General features: G+C 33.2%; 2 protein-coding genes across 9 annotated transcripts in view; one reads left to right on the forward strand and one right to left on the reverse strand.

Annotated features, from left to right (window-relative positions):
* Nucleotides 1-23,268, forward strand: part of LOC147840416 (uncharacterized) — a 976,031-nt gene that overhangs the window by 490,136 nt on the left and 462,627 nt on the right. The gene's annotated exons all lie outside the window — the stretch shown is intronic.
* Nucleotides 1-23,268, reverse strand: part of LOC147840421 (uncharacterized) — a 35,220-nt gene that overhangs the window by 9,340 nt on the left and 2,612 nt on the right. For all 8 annotated transcript variants that reach the window (XR_015512195.1, XR_015512196.1, XR_015512197.1 and 5 more), the window contains exon 2: nt 22,040-22,136. Coding sequence is in view for 5 of the 8 variants with exons in the window: in XM_087288283.1 (XP_087144409.1) it covers nt 22,040-22,136 (97 nt within the window). In the remaining 3 variants the exon portion in view is untranslated. The remainder of the gene's footprint in view (nt 1-22,039; nt 22,137-23,268) is intronic.

The following is a 23,268-nucleotide window of genomic DNA, read 5'->3' on the forward strand; positions in this document are numbered from 1 at the left end:
CATGAACAAACAAGTGACACATTTATTATGCTATTCAATCATCTTTGTTAACGTTACTTAATGTCATTTAAGTTAAATAAACTAATGTTATCTAACGGTGCATAAACTAATGTTATCAAGCACAACTTTGTATTTTAATAATGCATTAGTAAATGTTAAAATATGATTAATAAATACTTTAAAAGATTATTGATTATAAGTTGGTTATTAAAACTTTATTCTAAAGTGTTACTCATTAATATAAGGCAGGTTAAACAATTGAGCTGGTTAGGTCACATCTGTCGTTGATCGCACTGCCTGTATTCGGAGTCCAGCAGCTCATACTGTGCTTTATTTCCTATTCTATATCTTCAGACGTCCACTGACCCCCAATATAAATATTTCTTTACATATTTTAACCAAACAAATAAACTATGTGTCCAATTAAAACATAAAAAAAAAATGTGTTAAGTTTACACAGGTATAGTAAACGTAATATATTTTCAATTGTGCTGTTGATATATTCAGAAATATATCATTAAAAGATAACACTTTAAAATAATGGTCTATTAGTTACTGTTATTAATGTATTTACTAACATGAACAAACAATTAGTAACACATTTATGACCGTATACACTTATCTGTTAACGTTAATGTTATTTAGGTTAACTTACAGTATAATCCAAGCATGACTTTGGACTTTAACAATGCAATAGTTAAAGTTGAACTATGATTAATAAATGCGTTACAAAATTACTGACAGTTAATGTTAATAAATACATTAACTAATGGTCCATTTTTTTTAAGTGTTACCCATTAATAAAAGACAGAGGTCAAACAGTTGAGCCAGTTATGTCACATCTGTCCTTGATAGGCTTATCACAGTACCAGTATTCAGTGTGCTTTATTTCCTGTACTGTATCTTCAGACCTCCTCTGACCCCCGTTTGACACCCTCTGGCTCACGTTTGCCCCACTTCACAACAGAATGCTGTTCCTAATGGCACTTTTATCAGTAATTCAGCTTTCATCTGAGAAAGTGCAGTTTGCGTCGCTGTGGTCCCTCCCTTCTGACATTTGCAACAGAATGCCAAACGCAGACAGGAATGGTATGTTCGACACTGACCCGTCCATGACCCTGCGTCGCATTTTGCAATGGCCCCGCTGGGCGTGTCGTGTTGGGACGGTTACTGTGCTCTTGCGTTTGTGCTTGATAAAGCGTTTAAAGTTAGAGATTCAATGCACATTTTCTCAAAGCGCCGACCTGGATGCACAACCTCAAAAAGCAAACAGATACATTTTGTATATAATGAAAAGGAAGAAAAAATGTTTTGATGCAATGAAAATTACATTAGCACTAATGTCAGTCGGAACTGAAATTGGGTTACACAAGCTTAACTTGAATGGCTGGCAGATTAGGAAAAAAGTGCTGTTTATGAAAGACAACTGAATAATAAAAAGTTATATACAAAATATTAATAAAATAATGATTGCATTTAATGTGCCAAATACTGTGCCATTTCATTTATTTATTATTTATAATAAATGTTATGCATTTAAAATGTCCCTAGTGATTACAATCTTAAATATTAGTACTACAAAAAATATATATACATTGAAAAAGTGTATTTAAAAATGCTTTATTGCATTAATAAAAGGCTATTAATAATATAATTTTAAAATTATATTTCAATTATATACATTATATAAAACATTTTTATTATATATTTATACTATAATTATAGAATTGTTATAATTATAATTAATAACAAATACATTATTATTAATTACATTTAATAATTAATTTAAACATTTACATTTTCCATTTAATTACATTTATTAAATTCTTAAATTATGCAAAAAATATATATTCAAAAAATGTACATTCGAATCATATATATGATATAAATATTTTTAATCATACAATCATCTATTACAATTCAATAATTATTATAATTATAATATTAATGTTAATAAATTAATTATTATTAATTAATAATTATTAATTATTTACATTTTCTCTTTAATTTGATAAAATTCTTAAATCATGTCAAAAAAGGTATTCAAAATAATTATATTAAAATTATTTATATTATATGAATGATTTTAATTATATTATATTATAATTATATTATTATTATTTACATTTTCCCTTTTATTAGATTAAATTATTAAATTATGTAAAAGAAAGTGTATTTCAAAGAATTATATTCAAATTATTTATATATATATATATATTATAATTACATATTATATGAATTATTTTAATTAAATAATTATTACAATTTTAAAATGACTAATATTAACAAATTAATCATTTTTATTATTTATAAATAACAATAGCTTCCTAAATTATGTAAAATAATAAGTATTAAAAACAGTTTAATCAAACATTTCTAAAAAAAATAAATAAATACAATTATAATTTTACAACATGAATATACTATAACATTAACTGATTAATAATACTAAACATATTTTGCTATATTTACAAAGTGTGAGTGTAAATATATACAGTTGAAGTCAGAATTATTAGCTCCCGTTTATTTATTCCCCCAATTTCTGTTTAACGGAGAGAAGATTTTTTCAGCACATTTCTAATCATAATAGTTTTAATAACTCATTTCTAATAACTGATTTATTTTATCTTTGCCGTGATGACAGTAAATAATATTTGACTAGATATTTTTCAAGACACTTATAAACAGCTTAAAGTGACATTTAAAGGCTTAACTAGGTTAATTAGGTTAACTAGGCAGGTTAGGCAAGTTATTGTATAATGATTGTTTGTTCTGTAGACTATCGAAAAAATTTTTTGCTTAAATGGGCTAATAATTAATTGGTGTTTAAAAAATTAAAAACTGCTTTTATTCTAGCCGAAATAAAACAAATAAGACTTTCTTCAGAAGCAAAAATATCATCAGAGAATTTCCTTGCTCTAAAGGGGGGCTAATAATTCTGACTTCAACTGTTTATAATATATAACCTTTAACATAATAACTGTGTTGGTCATAATAATGACTAACCCAATTAACATAATAAAAGCACAATTATGATCATGTCCCAACACATATTAAACAATAGTCCATTTATAAGCAAATAAATTGATGAAGCATTTAGAGATTCAATGCACACATTTTCAAAGCCTCTACCTGCAAGGATGCGCAGCTCAAAAATCAGCCACTGCTGTATTATTTTCAGCTCAGCCGTTTTGCGTTGGCTTGTGTTAAAGGTGTGAGTATGTGAAAAAGCCTGTACGTGGGGTGAATAGTGCGAGATGTGCGTAGTAAGTGCTGTGTGTCGGTCGCAGGGTTTGTAGCTCCCAGGGAGATCTGTGACCGGCGCTCCTCAAGTTGAAGGTTCATCCTCAGTTCAGAGGAAGGTTCACCCAGCGGTCAACAGGCTATTCTGCTAGCAGGGCACTCACGCTTTCTCACTCCGTCTCGCCCTCCCTCTCTAGCCTTTTTCGCTCTGTTTTCTGGCTGTAAGCAATCAGGCAACACTAAACTACTGTACTAAATGCTGAAGCGCAGTTGTTTTACCTTTTATGTCAAAATACGCCAATGTTTACCTGCACTGAGGTTTGTTTTTGTGTGTTTTTTGGTGTGTTTCAATAGCAGAGACCTTTTGAGTGTACCGGGCTGGCATTGATGTGCAATTTTTACAGTCTCTTTGTCTCTCACCAAAATGCATTGACCTATTTCGAAGCGTAACTTACAAACAATGAACTGATACGTGTGAACACGTCATTTGGCCTTTCATATGATGAAAAGGAATTAATAAAACTCTCGATGCACTGAAAATCACATCGCCACTAATTTCTGATGGATATATATATACACATACATACATACATACACACACACACCGTACACTCTCAGAAAAAAAGGCACACGGTGGTACAAATAATGTCCCTTAAGGAACAGTTCTGTACCTTTGTAAAAGTTGAACCTTATATGGTACAGAAAAGACCTCTTTATGATATTGTTCTGTACCTTTTAAGGTACAACTAAAATGAAGGTAACCAATTGTTCTCATGAAAAGGTATTGTGTTGGACAACTCCTTTATTACAATATCTATGGAAATAAATATGACTGGAAAGGCAAAGTGATTTATGAATCATTTCTATATTAAAACATGAATCATTTAAAATCATATGTTTAAAGACACTCATAAACATGAATTATAATACAAAACAACTGGTAAAACAAAACTATTGGTATTGTAAACTAAACATTTGAGGTATTTTTAATAAACGTTTGGTAAGTATTTTCTGATAAATACGATTTTGTTATTGATATCCGCACCGTTTGGCATTTACTTTCCACTACGCACATGAGCTGACAAGAGTCCTGCATATGCAGTGTTCATGCAAACATTTTAGTATTGTAAAACTGATCAAACATTGAGCATATCTCCTCACAATACTTTTGCATAATTCTATATCTATTTTTAAATTAAGTACATTAAATTAACTTTTAAGTGATTACAAGGGTTTTGTGTGAAAATTGGAGGAAAAAAGGTTTTATATTGTACATGAGAGAATGTACTGCTGTAGCATTTTTGTGAAAAGTGTTGTGAAATGTTTAGCAGAAAATATATCTTTTAATTTATGTTAAAGAATATTTTTATTCTTTATTGTAAATGGAAAAGGTGCAAGTACATAGAAAGAAACTTTTTTTATTTTATTTAAAGCATCGTTTAAAAATGTATTTGATGTTTTATATTTACTGAAAATAAACTGACACATTTTGGATGAAGCAAAATGCCTTTAAATAGTTCTTGGAGCACAGTTAACACTGTTAAGATACAAAGTGTCTTGTCACCTTCATGGATCAGATTTTTACCTTTGATGAAGGCACAATATTGTCTCTGCAGGTTTTAAAAACCAATGGTACATTTTGGCTTCCCGTGGTACAAATATGTTGATTTTTTTGTGTTAAGGATTCAGTTGCATAAAAAGGTACTAGCCCAGTGACAAGGGTTTGTACCTTCTTGGGTACAACATTGCACCATTTTTTCTCAGAGTGTATACAGCTGAAGCCTAAATTATAGCCATGTGAAAATTTGTATTCATTTTCAAATATATTATACCAGTGATGTTTAACAGAGCAATGAAAATTTTACAATTTTTGAAAATCACAGTGTTTACTAGAATATTTTTGTATGGAGATAGTCTTCTCTTCTTTTAGTTTGTAATTTTTTATTTTAAAAATGGGTTAGTTCATTATCAGTGTTGGGGTTAAGGCATTACAAGTAACGCGAGTTACGTAATAATATTAGTTTTCTATTTAACGAGTAAAGTAATGCATTACTTTTCAAAATTAAGTAATAATATTTAAGTAATAAGTAAAAAATTTTACTTTTTAAAAAAAAGTTATGCTAGTTACTTTTAGTTAATTTGCTTATAAAAAAAATGAAATAGCTCAATTAAAATGAACATAGTCACGTTTAATCCCACACTCAATGTGAGAATGAAGGAACAGACAGAAACAAAGATGGCAGAGCCTTACATTTCAGCAATGGAAGTATTCTCGTTATTCTGAATGGACCAAAAAGAGGGGAAATGGATTATAGTGTCAATGGACAGTGATTTTACTTCACTAATAAGACAAAAAGTATAGCAAACATATTGCTTTACATTGAGTTGTCCGAAGATAAAATTATCCTACAATATTATTTTTTGATGTGTGTTTTTTTTTAAGGTAAATTAAGGTGTAGGCTACACTGAGCATTGTTAATTGCAGAGCTCCTTTGTTTAAAAAAGAAGGGAAAAAAACTGCAAGTTCTGAAAGAGATCAAGCCTCAGCCAGGTCAGAAACAAGAGCAATGCAAGTTACTTTTTTGGGGGAGTAACTCAATATCGTAATGCATTACTTCCATTTTCCCCAACACTTGTCATTATTATTATTATTAGCCCCTTATTAACTTATTATTTTTTCGATAGTTGTTCAATGACTTGTGAAATTATGTAACTTGCCTAGATAATTAACCTATAGTCCAGCATTTAAATTATACTTTAAGCCAAATACTAGCATCTTTCAAAATGACTTGTCAAAATATGTTGTACTGTCATCACAGCTAAGACAAAAGAAATTACTTATTAAAACTATTATCTTTAAATATACATGTTAAAAAAATCCTCTTTTTATAAGAAATATTTGAAAAAGAATATAAAAATCACAGGAGGGCTGATAATTAAGTTAATATGCAATTTCTAGTGTACTTTTAAAAAACATTTTGTATCAATCCCATTATAATATTAGTACTAAACAGTTTTGAAAAACTTATATTGAGTAATAACGCGTATTTAAAAAGAAATAAGTATATAAATATATGAACATGAACTAATTATGGACAATGTTTGTACAGTATTTATTAATCACATTTCAACATTTACTAATGCATTATTAACATCCAAACGTATGCTTGTTAACATGAATTAATGATGAACAAATATATTTTAATTAACTGATTTTAACTAACATGAACATATACTATAATAAATGTATTGTTCATTGTTAGTTCACATTAGTAAATGCATTAACTAGCAGTAAATAATACAACCTAATTGTAAAGTGTTATGAATATATGTAATAACAGTGTTTGGACCATAAAAATCCACTCTATTAAATTTTGATCATTTGCTGTGTTCTGAACTGCTGACGCAAAGGCTGAAGATTCTGCTGTAGACAAGTGTGACGCAGAAACTGAAAGCTTACAGTCACAGTTTTCCACCAGCAGCACTTCAGACACCTCTCTGGCTGCACAGACATTGCTCTCAAAGCAAACTGTGCTAAATCAGCAACAGAAAGTGCATCTAATTTGATTTCTAAAAAGCAAATATATATAGTGATGAGCATTAATTTTATGTCCATTCACATTTAATATAAGAATATTGAAACTAGGGATGCAAAATAATATATAGTTTTAGCATCGATATCGCAATGCTGAATTGGAATTATGTTTAAACAGAAGCCAAAGTTCAGAACATGTAGTCATTGCAGATTTTTACCATAATGGAGCTGTAAAAAAATTGTAAATTTTACTTTCCTCTAGCTGCCGATAAAGCAACATAAAATAATGGCCATTAAACGACAAAAAATTACCGTAGAATAACCAACGTTAATTTACAGAAATGTACTGTAGTATAAAGGATGTTAAATTACAAAAATGTACCGCAAAACATTGGCCATTGAATTACAGTAATTTACCGTAAAACAACGGTGGTAAATTACAGAAATTTACCATAGAATAGCGGATGTTTAATTACAGAAATTTACCGTAGAATAACCAACGTTAAATTACAGAAATTTACCCTAGTATAAAGGACGTTAAATTACAGAAATTTACTGTAGAATAATGGACATTAAATTACAGAAATTTACCGTAGAATAATGAACTATAAATTAGAAAAAATTACCATAGTATAAAAGGATGTTAAATTACAGAAATTTACAGTAGAATAACAGACATTGAATGACAGAAATTTCCTGTGAAATAACGTGCGTAAATAGCAAAAATTTACCATAGAATAACGGACGTTAAATTACAGAAATTTACCACAAAACATGGGCTGTTAAATTGCAGAAATTTATCATAAAACAACAGCCGTAAATTACAGAAATTTACTGTAGAATAGCGAACGTTAAATTACAGAAATCTACTGCAGTATAAAGGACGTTAAATTACAGAAATCTACTGCAGTATAAAGGATGCTAAATTACAAAAATTTACTGTAGTATAAAGGACGTTAAATTACAGAAATTTACCGTAGAATAACGGATGTTAAATTACAGAAATTTACCATAGAATAACCAACATTAAATTACAAAAAAAAAATTTTAATAACAGACATTAAATTAGAAAAATTTACTGTAGTATAAAGAGCGTTAAACTACAGAATATATATATATATATATATATATATATATATATATATATATATATATATATATATATATATATATAAAATGGACTGGCAAATAAATTAATTTTGGCAATTTAAATGTCACTTTAAGCTGTATAGAAGTGTCTTAAAAATATCTAGTCAAATATTATTTAATGTGATCATGGCAAAGATAAATTAAATCAGTTATTAGAAATGAGTTATTAAAACTATTATGATTAGAAATGTGCTCTCCGTTAAACAGAAATTGGGGAAAAAATAAACAGGAGCTAAAAACTCTGACTTCAACTGTATATTGCAGAAAAACAAAATATTGCAATGTTTTTTTTTTTTCCAATATCGCACAGCCTTGTTACCTAACATTAAATATCCATTCATTAATTTTCCTTCGGCTTAGTCCCTAATTAATCAGGGGTCACCAAAGTGGAATGAACCATCAACTACTCTGATGAAATATGTTTTACAGAGCGGATGCTCTTCCAGGCACAACCCAGTACTGGGAAACATTAACAACATGTCACGTATTGTAAAGTGTGACCGTTTTCACTCATGAAAAAAATTGCAATCTGTGCCAGAAAACACAAACTGGTTGTCACTGTAATTGTGACCCGTGTGTACGGTAGCAGTGTTAACACTAAAGGTTGACTGTAATGCATCAAAAGCATCTTATTTGAGCAGCCGTCTGCATGCGCCGCTGGCTCTCTGCCTGACCGTCTGCATGTATTGCTGAGTTTCATTTCGCGAGAGATCGAAGCTCTTCTTTATGGCTTTGAGTGCGACCTTTGTCAACCCCTGCGAATTAGCTAGAAGCGTATCAGCTGCGCCGGCCTTTTTCTCCACCGTCCTATTAGCTGAGTAAAGCAAAGCGGGGGTCACCTTTAAGTAACCTTATCTTGTAATTGGGTTCAAGGTTAAGTGACCTGGGAGCATAGAGGTCCAGGGTTAAGGTTGGGGTGATGGGGAGGGAGGCAGCATTTAATCACAAATGGGGGAAGAAATCAAGGAGCAGCATCCAAGCGTCTGGATCAGATTTGACCGCAGGGGGGGTGAGGGGAAGTTGTCGAGCAGCCCATATTCAAGCCAAGGTCTTGGAGGCTTTTAACCTTAGCGCAAATCGATGCGACCAGCGACGGGGCTAATATTTATCTTATGGATGGGAGTATTAAATGAGAGCTTTTCCTTGACGGACCCGCAGCATCCTGAAGCTCCTCTAATTGAAATGTATGCGGGAAAACGGGCGATGAATGAAAAACAGCCACTGACAGCTTTTCGCTCCAGCAATTCGCCCCCACATTAGCTGCCCCGCGAGGAGACGAATGAGCAACGGCGCAGGTTCAGCCGGAGCGACCCAAAGACCCGTCCACTGCCAAGGGCAAGGAAATTGACCAGATTAAAGAGCTTGTAAATAACGAGTCATAAACATCTGCCTTATAAGCTCATCCGTCCACCAGACTTTTATTTGGCCATTGAGCTCTTACATATACTTACTGTACAGTATTACTGTGAATAGGGCAGGGCGCTATGACAAAAACCTCATATCATGATACGAGTCATCTCATATCCTGATAATGATAAATATTACGGTATAGTACCATGAATTCATTCATATATATATATATATATATATATATATATATATATATATATATATATATATATATATATATATATATATATATATATATATATATATATATATATATATATATATATATGCCCCTTTTAAATTTTTTACTTTTTTAAATATTTCCCAAAAGATGTTTAACAGAGCAAGGACATTTTCACAGTATAACATCATCCGATCATATTTTTTTTCTTCTGGAAAAAGTCTTATTTGTTATATTTCGGCTAGAATAAAAGCAGTTTTTTTTTTTTTTTGAAAAAAAAATTATTAGGCCCTTTAATCAATTTTTTTATAGTCTACAGAACAAACCATCGCTATGCAACAACTTGCCTGATTACGTTAACCTAATTAACCTAGTTAAAGGGCCATGAAACCCCCTCGTTTCAGCAGGGTGTTTTCACACCTCTACTTTGGAAAAAGTCAGAAAAGTGGGCGTGTCCAGCTCTGTTTAAGGGGGGAGTGACTGTGTTTACATGGACATCTGTAGTCGAATTATTTGCCAAATTATTAAATGGTGGACTTTAACTGCAGTTTGGCTCTTTTATTCATGTCCGTCCCGACAAACGTGATATTTGATTCGAGGAACTGCTCTAAGCGTGTATTTTTCATGCAATGTTTGATACCGCACGGCGAATGAGAGAAAAAAAACTCAGCATTTCCCGGAAACTTTAAATGTCACTTTAAGCTGTATAGAAGTGTCTTGCAAAATATCTAGTCAAATATTATTTGCTGTCATCATGACAAAAATAAAACAAATCAGTTATTACAAATGAGTTATTAAAACTAATATGTTTAGAAAGGTGTTGAAAAAAAATCTTACTGTTTGGAAATCGGGGGAAAAAAACAGGGGGGCTAATAATTCTGACTTCAACAGTATGTATATAAATATATATATATATATATATATATATATATATATATATATATATATATATATATATATATATATATAGTTATTTAATAGGTTATCTAAACTATAATTTATTACTTGAGAGACACTCAATTACTAGTAGTTTATAAATGACAACATTTTTCTCAACATAAAACTATTAATGGCAAATTAAGTGAACAGGTAATACATTTGAGGTGTTCTCTTAAGTTCTTAAAAGCTGTATAGCACTTTTTATGGTATACTCATATCAATTTTGTTGGTACTATGACATTTGGCAGTCATCTTTACTCTTAGTAGAAAATGTTTTTGTGATTTATGGGGATTTTTTTAAAAGTAGGATCTCTCGTGTAAACCTCATTATAAAGGTATTTCTAGTTGCCCACAGCTGATCTTAAACACTGTTTTCACAGACAATTAAGGCATTTTTAAACAGAATGTTATCTGCTGCGTGAAGCTGATCCTTCATTTTACGTCAGATGTCACACAGGTGTTACCAATAGGAGAGACCACTTCCCACATAAATAAATAATTAGGCCCAAAATATTGATTTGACTTAAAATATTTAATTAGTTTACGGAACACAAAGCATCTATAATTCATAATAATCAAGTGTGTTTAATATATAAGTACATTAATTAAAAAATAATATTTTATCATCCAGCACTGATATGGCACCTACTGTTTATCATGTTATAATTCATTGCAATACAAATCAAATGGTAAGAAGATGAATACAGGAACAATAATGTAATAATAATATTGAAAAAAAGCAGTTTTATTTTCAATATAATTCTGATAATACTGTAGAGATGTAGCACTCTTTTGATTGAAAAACGAAAGTGTTTAAATTCCATTTTAGGTGTCCAAAAATTGCTTAAACAGTTTTTTTCTTTTCTTGTTCTATGTTTGTTATATTATTGACAGATAAATACCAGACTCATTACTCATGCTATATTTTGCCTTTAATAAGAATATACTATAAAAAATTTTAAATATTTTAATAATTTTAGCCTTAAGTGTGAATATTTGAGTCAATTAAAAAAAAAATCTCTGATACTTTGTTTAGCATTATTGTGTCTTGACATTAAATCATGTAATATAGAAAGCATATAAATATATTTTGTCAAATAAATTGTTAATAAATACAGATAAAGTTATGATTCACAAACATTCATTTAAAAGTGAAAATAAAGCGTTTTTGGCAACACTTTAAAATAATGGTCCATTAGTTAATGTAGTAAGCAATAATAAAATAATAATTTTTCCGGAAGTATGAAAAATCTTATAAAGCATTTTTAAATCTAGTTTTGTAGAAAAAAAAAAACTATACAGCTTAAGGGGGCTAATAATATTGAATATTATTTTAACTGCTTTTATTATAGCTGAAATAAAACAAATAAAACTTTCTCCAGAAGAAAAAATATTATAGAAAATACTGTGAAAATTTCATTTCCTTGCTCTGTTAAAATTCATTTGGGAAATATTTAAAAAAGGAAAGAAAAAAGGGGGGCTAATAATTCTGACTTCAATTGTAAATGTTTACAAAATTCTACAACCATTAAAAAAGACAATAATTTTGCCCTTGACATTTTGACAACAGAGAACATTTCAGGCAGTTTTTTCCTCTTTTTTTTACCTGTTACCTAATATACATTTTGTTTATCAAATCATATACAACAGGTTTTTAAACAAAGTATTGATCAGGTTGATGTTAAACACTGAAAAATATGCCTTGGATTGCTTGGATTTACTACATTTTTTTTAAAGTTTAGAGGTTGTAAACAATTCATTTTAATTCAATTCAATTCACAATACCGCTTTACCGCTGTAAAATATATTCTTTTTAAATGTCTAGGTTAAAACTAAAACTTTTTTCCCCTTTGAACACAAAATATTTTATTTTGAGAAACATTTAAAGTATTTTGGAGCAGTAAACATGTCAGGCTAAATAATTTAAATGAATCGTTGACTTCTGCTGCCTTCATTAGTTTCAAAAACACAGATATCTTTACAATTTAAAATGGCTTATTTGGATATATTTACTGCTGGAGATTATGCCGTCCTAAAAAAAAGAAAAAAAATGCGAATAAAACTCTTAAACATACCTTAGGAACGGTATAGAAAAAAACTTTGGCGGTTTTAATACCTTGACTTTTCCAAGCCGTGGTATACCCTAAAAATGGTTATCGTCCCATGCCTAATACAAAATCCTACAATCATTAAAAAGCATGCCTTAATTTCTTTATTTCTTTCCTTATTTTTTGCATTAAATCAAGTTATTCACTTAAAATCATTACTGATTTGATGATTTTATCAAATATAAATATGTCGCACGTCATCAACCCCTGATATGCATGCATTCATGTTACTTCAGATGAAAGATGTGCTTACTTTGTATATGAATATGTGTACAGCACTCGTATAGCTGTTGCAAGCCATGCAAAACTGAATGCCAGCTCAGAGCTTTAAGAAAACACTTATTGATTTTATTGAAATGTCCACTATTCAAAAGACACATTCCGTATGCGACAGCAGTCCTAATTTAATGAACATCTGCAATGCATGTTTAAGTTGAACCTGAGTTATCGATTGTTGTGTTTAACACGCGTTTAACAGCAAACTCAATTACAGACCCTCTAATCTCACAAACTGCTTAATAATTCAGAGAAGCATATTATGTTTGCGTGAATGCAATATTTTCAATTATTCCGTCCTCCGACAATTTGCTTTATCCTCCCGCTCCCTCTTTTTTTCCTTTCAATTTATTGGCTGTCATCTCTGACCCGAAGACTGACCCCCATCTTCAACACATTTCAATGCAGCCAACAAAATTAATCTGACAGATAAATCACAGTCTTACAAATGCTGCTGGTGAGCAAGACAAGGTCAAAGTCACAGAGGGAATATGAAATTAAGGCAGAAACGGTGTAGCATTATAATATCTGCTCCATCTGAAAACATCGGAAGATTAAAAAAATATAAATATATATATATATATATGCATATTCAGATAGTGGTACCTGTTTGCTCTGTTAATAGGCCGGGTCATTTTAAACAGCTACAGATAGAAGAAAGCTGATTTGATTTGTATGACAAGTCAACCAATCGAGCATATTTTCTGTGACCTCTGAACTCTGAGTTTTCCAGTTGGCTGCTTAGGGATGCCACCTTCACTTGACCCCTCGCCCTACACAGTCATTCGCTGGTCATGTGGGAAAACAAGGCCCACACAGCATGTCGAACAGAGCCAGTGTTCATCTGTGCAAACGCTTCTGTTCTAATATCGCTTCCAGTGCTGGACCAAGAACAAGTCAAGCACTTGAGTCAAAGTACAGATAGCCTAAGAAAATAGCACTCTAGTTAAGGTTTGTTTGTTCGATCTGACTCGAGTTTGATTACAAAAATACTTGTTTTATTATGTATCTAAGTAGTAAAACGTATTGATATACATATTCCTAATTTTATTATGCAAGGAAGCATTTTATTTCCATAAAAGAGGTCATGTACTGATATCTACTACTGATAATAATTATGCAAATAAGTGAAAATAACAAACGTATATAAAACATGTATAAAAGTTTGTAAAAACAAAATGTGAGGAGGCATGGTGGCGCAGTAGGTAGTGCTGTTGCTCACAGCAATAAGGTCGCTGGTTTGAGCCTCGGCTGGGTCACTTGGCATTTCTGTGTGGACTTTGCAAGTTCTCCCTGTGATTGTGTGGGTTTCCTCCAGGTGCTCTGGTTTCCCCCACAGTCCAAACACATGTGCTATAAGTGAATTAGGTAAGCTAAATTGTCCGTAGTGTATGAGTGTGGATGAGAGTGTATGGGTGTTTCCCAGTGATTGGTTGCAGCTGAAAGGGCATCCGCTCACTCTGACTGAATCAATTAAAAGAGTCAGTTGTTAACTGCAAGACTCACTCTGACCGAATCCTTTGAAAGAGTCAGTTGTTAACTGCAAGACTCACTCTGACCGAATCATTTGAAAGAGTCAGTTGTTAACTGGGGACTCACTCTGACCGAATCAATAGAAAGAGTCAGTTGTTAACTGGGGACTCACTCTGACCAAATCAATAGAAAGAGTCAGTTGTTAACTGGGCACTCACTCTGATTGGATCAACTGAAAGAGTCAGCTGTTGACTAGGGACTCACTCTGACTCGATCAATTAAGTCAGTTGTTAACTGGAGACTCTCTGACTGGATCAATTGATAAAGTAAGTTGTTACCTAGAGACTCACTCTGATCGGATCAATAGAAAGAGTCAGTTGTTAACTGGGAACTCACTCTGACCGAATCGATTAAGAGAGTCAGTTGTTTACTGGGGACTCACTCTGACCGGATCAATTGAAAGAGTCAGTTGTTAACTGGGGACTTACTCTGACCGAATCGATTGAAAGAGTCAGTTGTTTACTGGGGACTCACTCTGACCGGATCAATTAAAAGAGTCAGTTGTTAACTGGGGACTCACTCTGACCGATTCAGTTGAAGAGTCATTTGTTAACTGGGAATTCACTCTGACCGAATCAATTGAAAGAATCAGTTGTTAACTGGGGATTCACTCTGACCGGATCAATTAAAAGAGTCAGTTGTTAACTGGGGACTCACTCTGACCGATTCAGTTGAAGAGTCAGTTGTTAACTGGGAATTCACTCTGACCGAATCAATTGAAAGAATCAGTTGTTAACTGGGGATTCACTCTGACCGAATCATTTGAAAGAGTCAGTTGTTAACTGGGGACTCACTCTGACCGAATCAATTGACAGAGTCAGTTGTTAACTAGGGACTCAGTCTGACCGAATCAATTGACAGAGTCAGTAGTTAACTGGGGACTCACTCTGGCCGAATCAATTGACAGAGTCAGTTGTTAACAGGGGACTCACTCTGACCGAATCAATTGACAGAGTCTGTTGTTAACTGGGGACTCACTTTGACCGAATCAATTGACAGAGTCAGTTGTTAACTGGGGACTCACTCTGACCGAATCGATTGAAAGAGTCAGTTGTTTACTGGGGACTCACTCTGACCGGATCAATTAAAAGAGTCAGTTGTTAACTGGGGACTCACTTTTGACCGAATCAATTGAAAGAGTCAGTTGTTAAATGGGGACTCACTCTGACCTATTAACTAGGGACTAAAGCCTGGTTTATACTTCAGCGTCGAGTGATCGGCATGAACGATGGTGCCTGCCGTCAGCATCGGCGATGACTAGGTGAAGGCTATGCGTCCATGCGCAGGCTGTGCCAGAGCATATGCATGAGCTTGACGCAGAAGTATAAATCAGCCCTCACTCTAACCGGATCAATTGAAAGAGTCAGTTGTTAACTGGGGACTCACTCTGACCAAATCATTTCGAAAAGCCAGTTGTTAACTGGAGACTCACTCTGACCAAATCATTCAAAAGAGTCAGTTGTTAACCAGGGAACTCAATCTAACCATTTGAATCAATGAGTTTATGTGTCTAAAGTGGAACACAGTCTAGGACTAGATATTTTGAATCAGTGAATCATTCATTGGAGACTCCGTCTGATGAGATAATTTAAATCGTTAACTAGACATGCTCAAACTGGATTATTTGATTCAGTGAGTTATTAACTAAAATAAAAGAATAAAATTATTTTGACTTTAATTATTTGACTTTAAAAATATTAATAGCAATATTTTTTCTAATATTTCTAATAATATTTCTAATTTTGATATTAGCATTTTATTGAGAATGTAAATTCATTCATTAATTTTGATTCGCCTTTATTCATCATGGGTCGCCACAGCAGAATTAACCACTAACTTATCCAGCAGTTTTACACAGCGGATGCCCTTCCAGCTGCAACTCAGTACTGGGATACACCCAAAGACACTCATTCACATACACTAGGGCCAATTTAGTTTATTCAATTCACCTATAGCACATGTCTTTGGACTGTGGGGGAAACTGGAACACCTGGAGGAAACCCACAAGAGGAGAGCAACCAAACTCCACACAGAAATGCCAAATGGCCCGGCCGAGGCTCGAACCAGCGACCTTCTTTCTGTGAGGCGACTGTGTTTCCCTAAAATAATAATTATATTAACTCAAAAAAAAAGAAAGAAGGAAACTCCCACAGGTCTGTAATGACTTCGGCTGAGTAACTGATTTCGAGTGAACTACTCCAAGTCCTGGACGTGATGCGATTGGACAGGGCAGGACTGTGAGCAGCTACTGTTCAGCAATCCAAGGAATATCCTCCTCACTTTACAGCTGCAGGGATTAAAAGGCCTTCCTGTCCCATGACTGACCTTAAAAGCCCATCCAGATGTCCGGCAGCCCTCGAGACAAAGAACTCAGGTGACAGGTCTTATCTTGAGGGCACTTGAGCTCCTCTTCTTTTAAGTGTGCCGTCATCCCCGCAAAATGCCTTTTCAATTATTGGCCAAGTTTCTCGTTCTCTTGTCTGCAAACAGCGTAATTGTCCAGGAGAGAGCATTATGCATTCAGAACGGCTTCAGAGGTTTTTCTGGGGTTAAAAGTGACACGTCTCTGAATATTAGATAAAGGGAAAGGCCACACAAATGGAACCTCAAAGAGCGGTTAATGCTCATGAAGAGATTGGAGGATTAGATGCTCCTCTGGGTCTGACTTAATGCTGAGCTCATAGAGGACACAGGAGATGAATATGCAGAAACAAATCTGCAGAAGCTGAATTTTTAAAAAAAAGTTTAGTTTAAGGAGGAATTTAAGCAAGTCTGATCAGTGAAAATAAACATGTATTTTTTAAACAAATATCACTGACAGCAAACATTTTAACATTCCTTACTTTCAGCATTATTTTACACTTAAAAGAAATTAAGTTTGCTGCTTGTTTAAACAACTTATTTAAAATGAGTTGAAACAACTCAATTATTAAGTTTTTTAAGGGGCCAACTTAATTATTACTATTAGCTTAAGTTTGTTTTTAAGTTAAAGTTTATTTGTTTTTAATTGTACAAATGTTTAGTTTTAAGGGTTTTTATTTTAGTTCATTTAAATTAACTAAAATTTAATTCATTTTCTTGTCGGCTTAGTCCCTTTATTAATCCGGGGTCGCCACAGCGGAATGAAGCGCCAACTTATCCAGCAAGTTTTTTTACGCAGCGGATGCCTTTCCAGCCGCAACCCATCTCTGGGAAACATCCACACACACACACACACACATTCACACACACACTCATACACTACGGACAATTTAGCCTACCCAACTTACCTGTACCGCATGTCTTTGGACTGTGGGGGAAACCGGAACACCCGGAGGAAACCCATGTGAAGGCAGGGAGAACATGCCAACTCCACACAGAAACGCCAACTGAGCCGAGGTTCGAACCAGCTACCCAGCGACCTTCTTGCTGTGAGGCGACAGCACTACCCAGGCTGCACTGCCTTGCCCTGAACTAAAATTTAATTCAAACAACCTATTTAAAATGAGTTGAAACAACACAATTCTTAGAATTTTTTGGAGACAATTTCCTTATTTTATGTTCAATCCACTTAAATTTGTAAAAACAATAAAGTTAACTTAAACGATTTGTGTTGGGACAACATGAAGGAATTGTATGGAACCCAGCATTTTTTACAGTGTACACAGGAAAAAGCGATTACTAAAATAAGTGAGTAAACCCATTGCCTTAAAAATGACAGGTTGATTTTACTTAAAAAAAATAAGAATTTTTCTTTTAACTTAGAGCTGTTAAGTTCACTTAACTTAATGTTTATAATTACGCACGTAGTTCATTTACTTAATTGTTTGGAGGCCGTGAGTTTACTCACTTTTTCAACTAATAGTGTTTCAGTGTAGTATCATTGATGTTCTATTGTAGTTTCTTTATTCGTTTAAATTCATTTTATTTTTATACTTTCAGTTTTCATATTAACTGAGTTTTAGTAATTGTTTTGTTTTTGTCATTTTTGTTAGTTTTTGTTTGCTTGAATAGAATTTTAATCTTAGTCTTTTCAAAACATCAAGTTATTCTGAATGAACATGGGAAATATTTCATTGGAAATTAAAAGTGTATAATAATCTAAGATTTTATGTTGTTTATTTCACTTTAAATGTATTTAATGCAAGTATGAATGTTTATTTGTTTTAATCGTTTCATAAACTGTGGTTTATATTTAGTTTTATTTTAGTTTGAGTCATTTTAAAACGCCAATAACCATCAATAGAAACAGAAAAAGCTAAATTACAATTAGCTTAACTTTGTTTTTAAGTTAAAGTTTAAGTTAGTTTATTTTTTTAATTTTACAAATGTTTAGTTTTAAGGTTTTTTTATTTTAGTTAATTTACTTAAACATTTTAGACTTCTGCTGCTTGTTCAAACAACTTATTTAAAATGAGTTGAAACAACACAAATCTTACATTTTTTGGAGACAGACAACTTCATTTTTTTTTACGTTCAATCAATGAAGTTAACTTAAACGATTTGTGTTGGGACAACATGAAGGAATTGAATGGAACCGAGCATTAGCAGTGTACACTGGAAAAACCCATTACCATTGCCTTAAAAACGACAAGTTGATTAGAAGTTAAAATATGTAAGCATTTCTGTTTTAACTTAGAGCTGTTAAGTTTACTTAACTTAATATTTATATAACTTAGGACTTATTCTTTTTTATTGAAAAGTTAACAGAAAATCCATCTCAAAATACATTAAGACAGTGAGAATAATCCCAGTCAATGTCAAACAGACGTTTTGAAAAACACATTTACAAATCAAAATAGTCTGATTATTGGTTTAATTAACGTAATGTTGTCATCAAATATCGCAATTACAAACAGTTTTGCGCTGCCATTTTAAAACACAATGAGTTGACTCAACACTGTAAACGTTACTGTAGATCTCCTCATCCCACATATACTGTACTTTATCTCCAAGCTCCCAAATTCCCCTTGCTCCTCTTCTTCTTTTCTCAATATAAGGCTGTCAGAGTTTTTTAGTGTCTTTTGGTGAAAATATTTTATTATTTTTAATTAACATAACAAACAGGCCATTTACAGTTACCTCTTTTCTTTTTTTTAAATGAGCCATCAATAATGCTCAATTAAACATTTTTTGTATTTTTGGTGTAAATTTATAAGAACACATCATAGAACAAATGAAAACCATCATCAAAAGTCCTCAAGTGAACCAAAAATACAACCCAGAATACATTAAAACAGTGAGGATAATCACAATGTCAACCACAAGGTTTTAAAACACATTTACTGATCAAAGTAGTCTGTTTTGCTGTAGTTAATAAAACAGTAAATTTACTGTTTAACTGTAATGTGGTCATATCAAATATCACAAGTACTGTTTAAACAGTTTTGCGTGGCCACTTTAAAGCAAAACGAGTTGACATGACACTGTAAAAGTTACTGTAGATCTCCTCATCCCGCATATACAGTATCTCTAAACTCCCAAATTCCCCTCGTTCAGTTCATAACATCATTAAACCCCTCCATTTCTCCTCACTCCTCTTCTTCCTTTCTCAGTATAAGGCTCTCAGAGTTTTTTTTTTTGTCTTTTTGTGCAAATATTTAGTTAAAAAATATACATTAACATAACAACTAAGCCATATAGTTTACTCTTTTCTTTTGCTAAATAAGCTATAAATTTTGCTAAATTAAACATTTTGTTGTATTTTTGGTGTAAATTTATAAGTACACATCATAGAAAAAATTGAAAGCCAATAACAAAAGTAATCAAGTAAACAGAAAATCCATCCCAAAATACATTAAGACAGTGAGGATAATCCCAGTCAATGTCATACAGACGTTTTGAAGAATACATTTACTAATCAAAATAGTCAGATTATAGGTTTAATTTATATAAGGTTGTCATATCGAATATCGCAATACTGCACTGTAAAAAAAATAAATAAATAAAAAAAAAATGAATTTTACGGTTTATTTTCGGCAGCTGGGATGCTGGAAATTTTTTTTTAAAATAGCAGCCTTTAAATTAAAGAAATTTACTGTAAAATAATGGACATTAAATTACAGAAAGTGACTTAAATCAAAATTTCTGGTAAATTTCTGTAATTCAATCTTACAGTACTTTACAGTAAATGTCAGTAATTTAACGGCCGTTATTTTACGGTTTATATTCGGCACCCCAGCTGCGGGAAATAAAACGTAAAACTACAGATTTTTTTTTACAGTGTGTTTAAACAGTTTTGTGCCGCTACTTTAAAACACAATGAGTTGACACAACACTGTAAAAGTTACTGTAGATCTCATCATCCCACATATACTGTACTAAATCTCTAAGCTCCCAAATTCCCCTCCCTCATCTTCTTCTTTTCTCAATATAAGGCTGTCAGAGTTTTTTAAGAGTCCTTTGGTGCAAATATTTAGTTTTTCTGTTTTTTAATTATTATTATTACTATTATTATTAATATTATTATTATTATTATTTTTATTATTATTATAACCAGGTCATATACCGTTTAAACTTTTCTTTTTTATTTTAAAGGAGCCACCAATCATGCTTAATTACATTTCTTTCTTTTTTTTGGTACTTTTGGTGTCTTTTAGTGCAATATTACTTTTAGGTTTGTTTTATTTTAATTAATTAACCCGGCTATATACAGGCTTTTTTGGCTTTAGATTTCAAACTAAACAACAAAGCCCAAGATCCACCCAAAAGAAAGGTTAAATATAATAAAACTAGTAATACTGCAATAATAGGTACAAACTCAGGATTTTTTTCTTTTTCATTTAAAGGCGCCATCAATTTTGTTCAATTAAACATATTTTTATCCATTTGGTGTAAATTCACAAGAACACATCCTACAAAAAATGAAAACCATCATCAAAAGTGCTCAAGTGAACAGAAAATACACCCAGAATACAATAAACAGTGAGGATAATCACAATGTCAACCACAAGGTTTTAAAACACATTTACTGATCAAAGTAGTGTTTACGGTTTAATTTATGTAACCTTGTCATATCAAATATCACAGTTTTGCGCAGCCACTTTAAAGCAAAATGAGTTGACATGACACTGTAAAAGTTCCTGTAGATCTCCTCATCCCGCATATACTGTATTGCTACGCTCCCAAATTCCCCTCGTTCAGTTCATAACATCATTCAACCCCTCCATTTCTCCTCGCTCCTCTTCTTCCTTTCTCAGTATAAGGCTGTCAGAGTTTTTTTGGGAGCCAGCGAGCTGTGAAATCGCACAAATTGCTGTTGCTTTACGTCTGGCCCGGTGACAGAAAGAGAAAGAGGAGGAGGAGAGAGAAGAGAGATTTTCTGCTCCAACACTTCTGAACCTTTCCTGCCCCCCATAATCACACACAGACACAGAAGCACACGCACAGCTGCAAAACTGCACCCCCCCCACCCCTACCCGAATCCATCTCTAATCCACTCTCATCATACGAGCCCCCTGTTCCCAATCCACAACACCTCCACCACTTTGCTTAAGAATCCGGGTCACTTCACTGAACAACCACGAGAAGCCCCGAGAGTGATAAAACCTTCTGACACGCTCTGATAAAACAAACACTTCCACCTACTACTATACATGATTGTCACTAGAACTAACACCAGGGAGAGTGTGATGTTGCAGAGCAATATTTGGCAAACATTTGTTTAAAAAAAAAAAAAAAAGAGAGTGAGTGAGATTTTTCACTCACCTTCATATTGCTCCAGAGGTGTAGGATGTTTGTTTTCTAGAGATTGAAGAATCTCTGATGTGTTCTTCCTTAATGTGAGTGAACTGATGTTGTTGTGCTGCAAAATGACAATGACAAACATGTTAGGTAACTTTATTGGCAGGCAGGCAGGCAGGCAGGCAGGCAGGCAGGCAGGCAGACAGACAGACAGACAGACAGACAGACAGACAGACAGACAGACAGATAGACAGACAGATAGACAGACATTTAGACAGACAGGCAGACAGACAGACAGACAAATAGATAGACAGACAGACAGGCAGAAAGACAAATAGATAGACAGACAGACAGACAGATATTTAGACAGACAGGCAGACAGACAGACAAATAGATAGACAGACAGGCAGACAGACAGAAAGGCAGGCAGGCAGGCAGGCAGGCAGGCAGGCAGACAGACAGGCAGACAGACAAATAGATAGACAGACAGACAGGTAGAAAGACAAATAGATAGACAGACAGATATTTAGACAGACAGGCAGACAGACAGACAAATAGATAGACAGACAGACAGGCAGAAAGACAAATAGATAGACAGACAGATATTTAGATAGATAGACAGACAGACAGACAGACAGACAGGCAGACAGACAGACAAATAGATAGACAGACAGACAGGCAGAAAGACAAATAGAAAGACAGACAGATATTTAGACAGACAGGCAGACAGACAGACAGATATTTAGACAGACAGGCAGAAAGACAAATAGACAGACAGACAGGCAGACAGAAAGGCAGGCAGGCAGGCAGACAGGCAGACAGACAGACAAATAGATAGACAGACAGGCAGACAGACAGAAAGGCAGGCAGGCAGGCAGACAGACAGGCAGACAGACAAATAGATAGACAGACAGACAGGTAGAAAGACAAATAGATAGACAGACAGATATTTAGACAGACAGGCAGACAGACAGGCAGACAGACAAATAGATAGACAGACAGACAGGCAGAAAGACAAATAGGTAGACAGACAGATATTTAGATAGATAGACAGACAGACAGACAGGCAGACAGACAGGCAGACAGACAGACAAATAGATAGACAGACAGACAGGCAGAAAGACAAATAGAAAGACAGACAGATATTTAGACAGACAGGCAGACAGACAGACAGATATTTAGACAGACAGGCAGAAAGACAAATAGACAGACAGACAGGCAGACAGAAAGGCAGGCAGGCAGACAGACAGATA

Source organism: Danio rerio, chromosome 16, assembly GCF_052040795.2.
Source record: "Danio rerio strain M-AB ecotype USA chromosome 16, GRCz13ab, whole genome shotgun sequence".
NCBI classification, from domain to species: domain Eukaryota; kingdom Metazoa; phylum Chordata; class Actinopteri; order Cypriniformes; family Danionidae; genus Danio; species Danio rerio.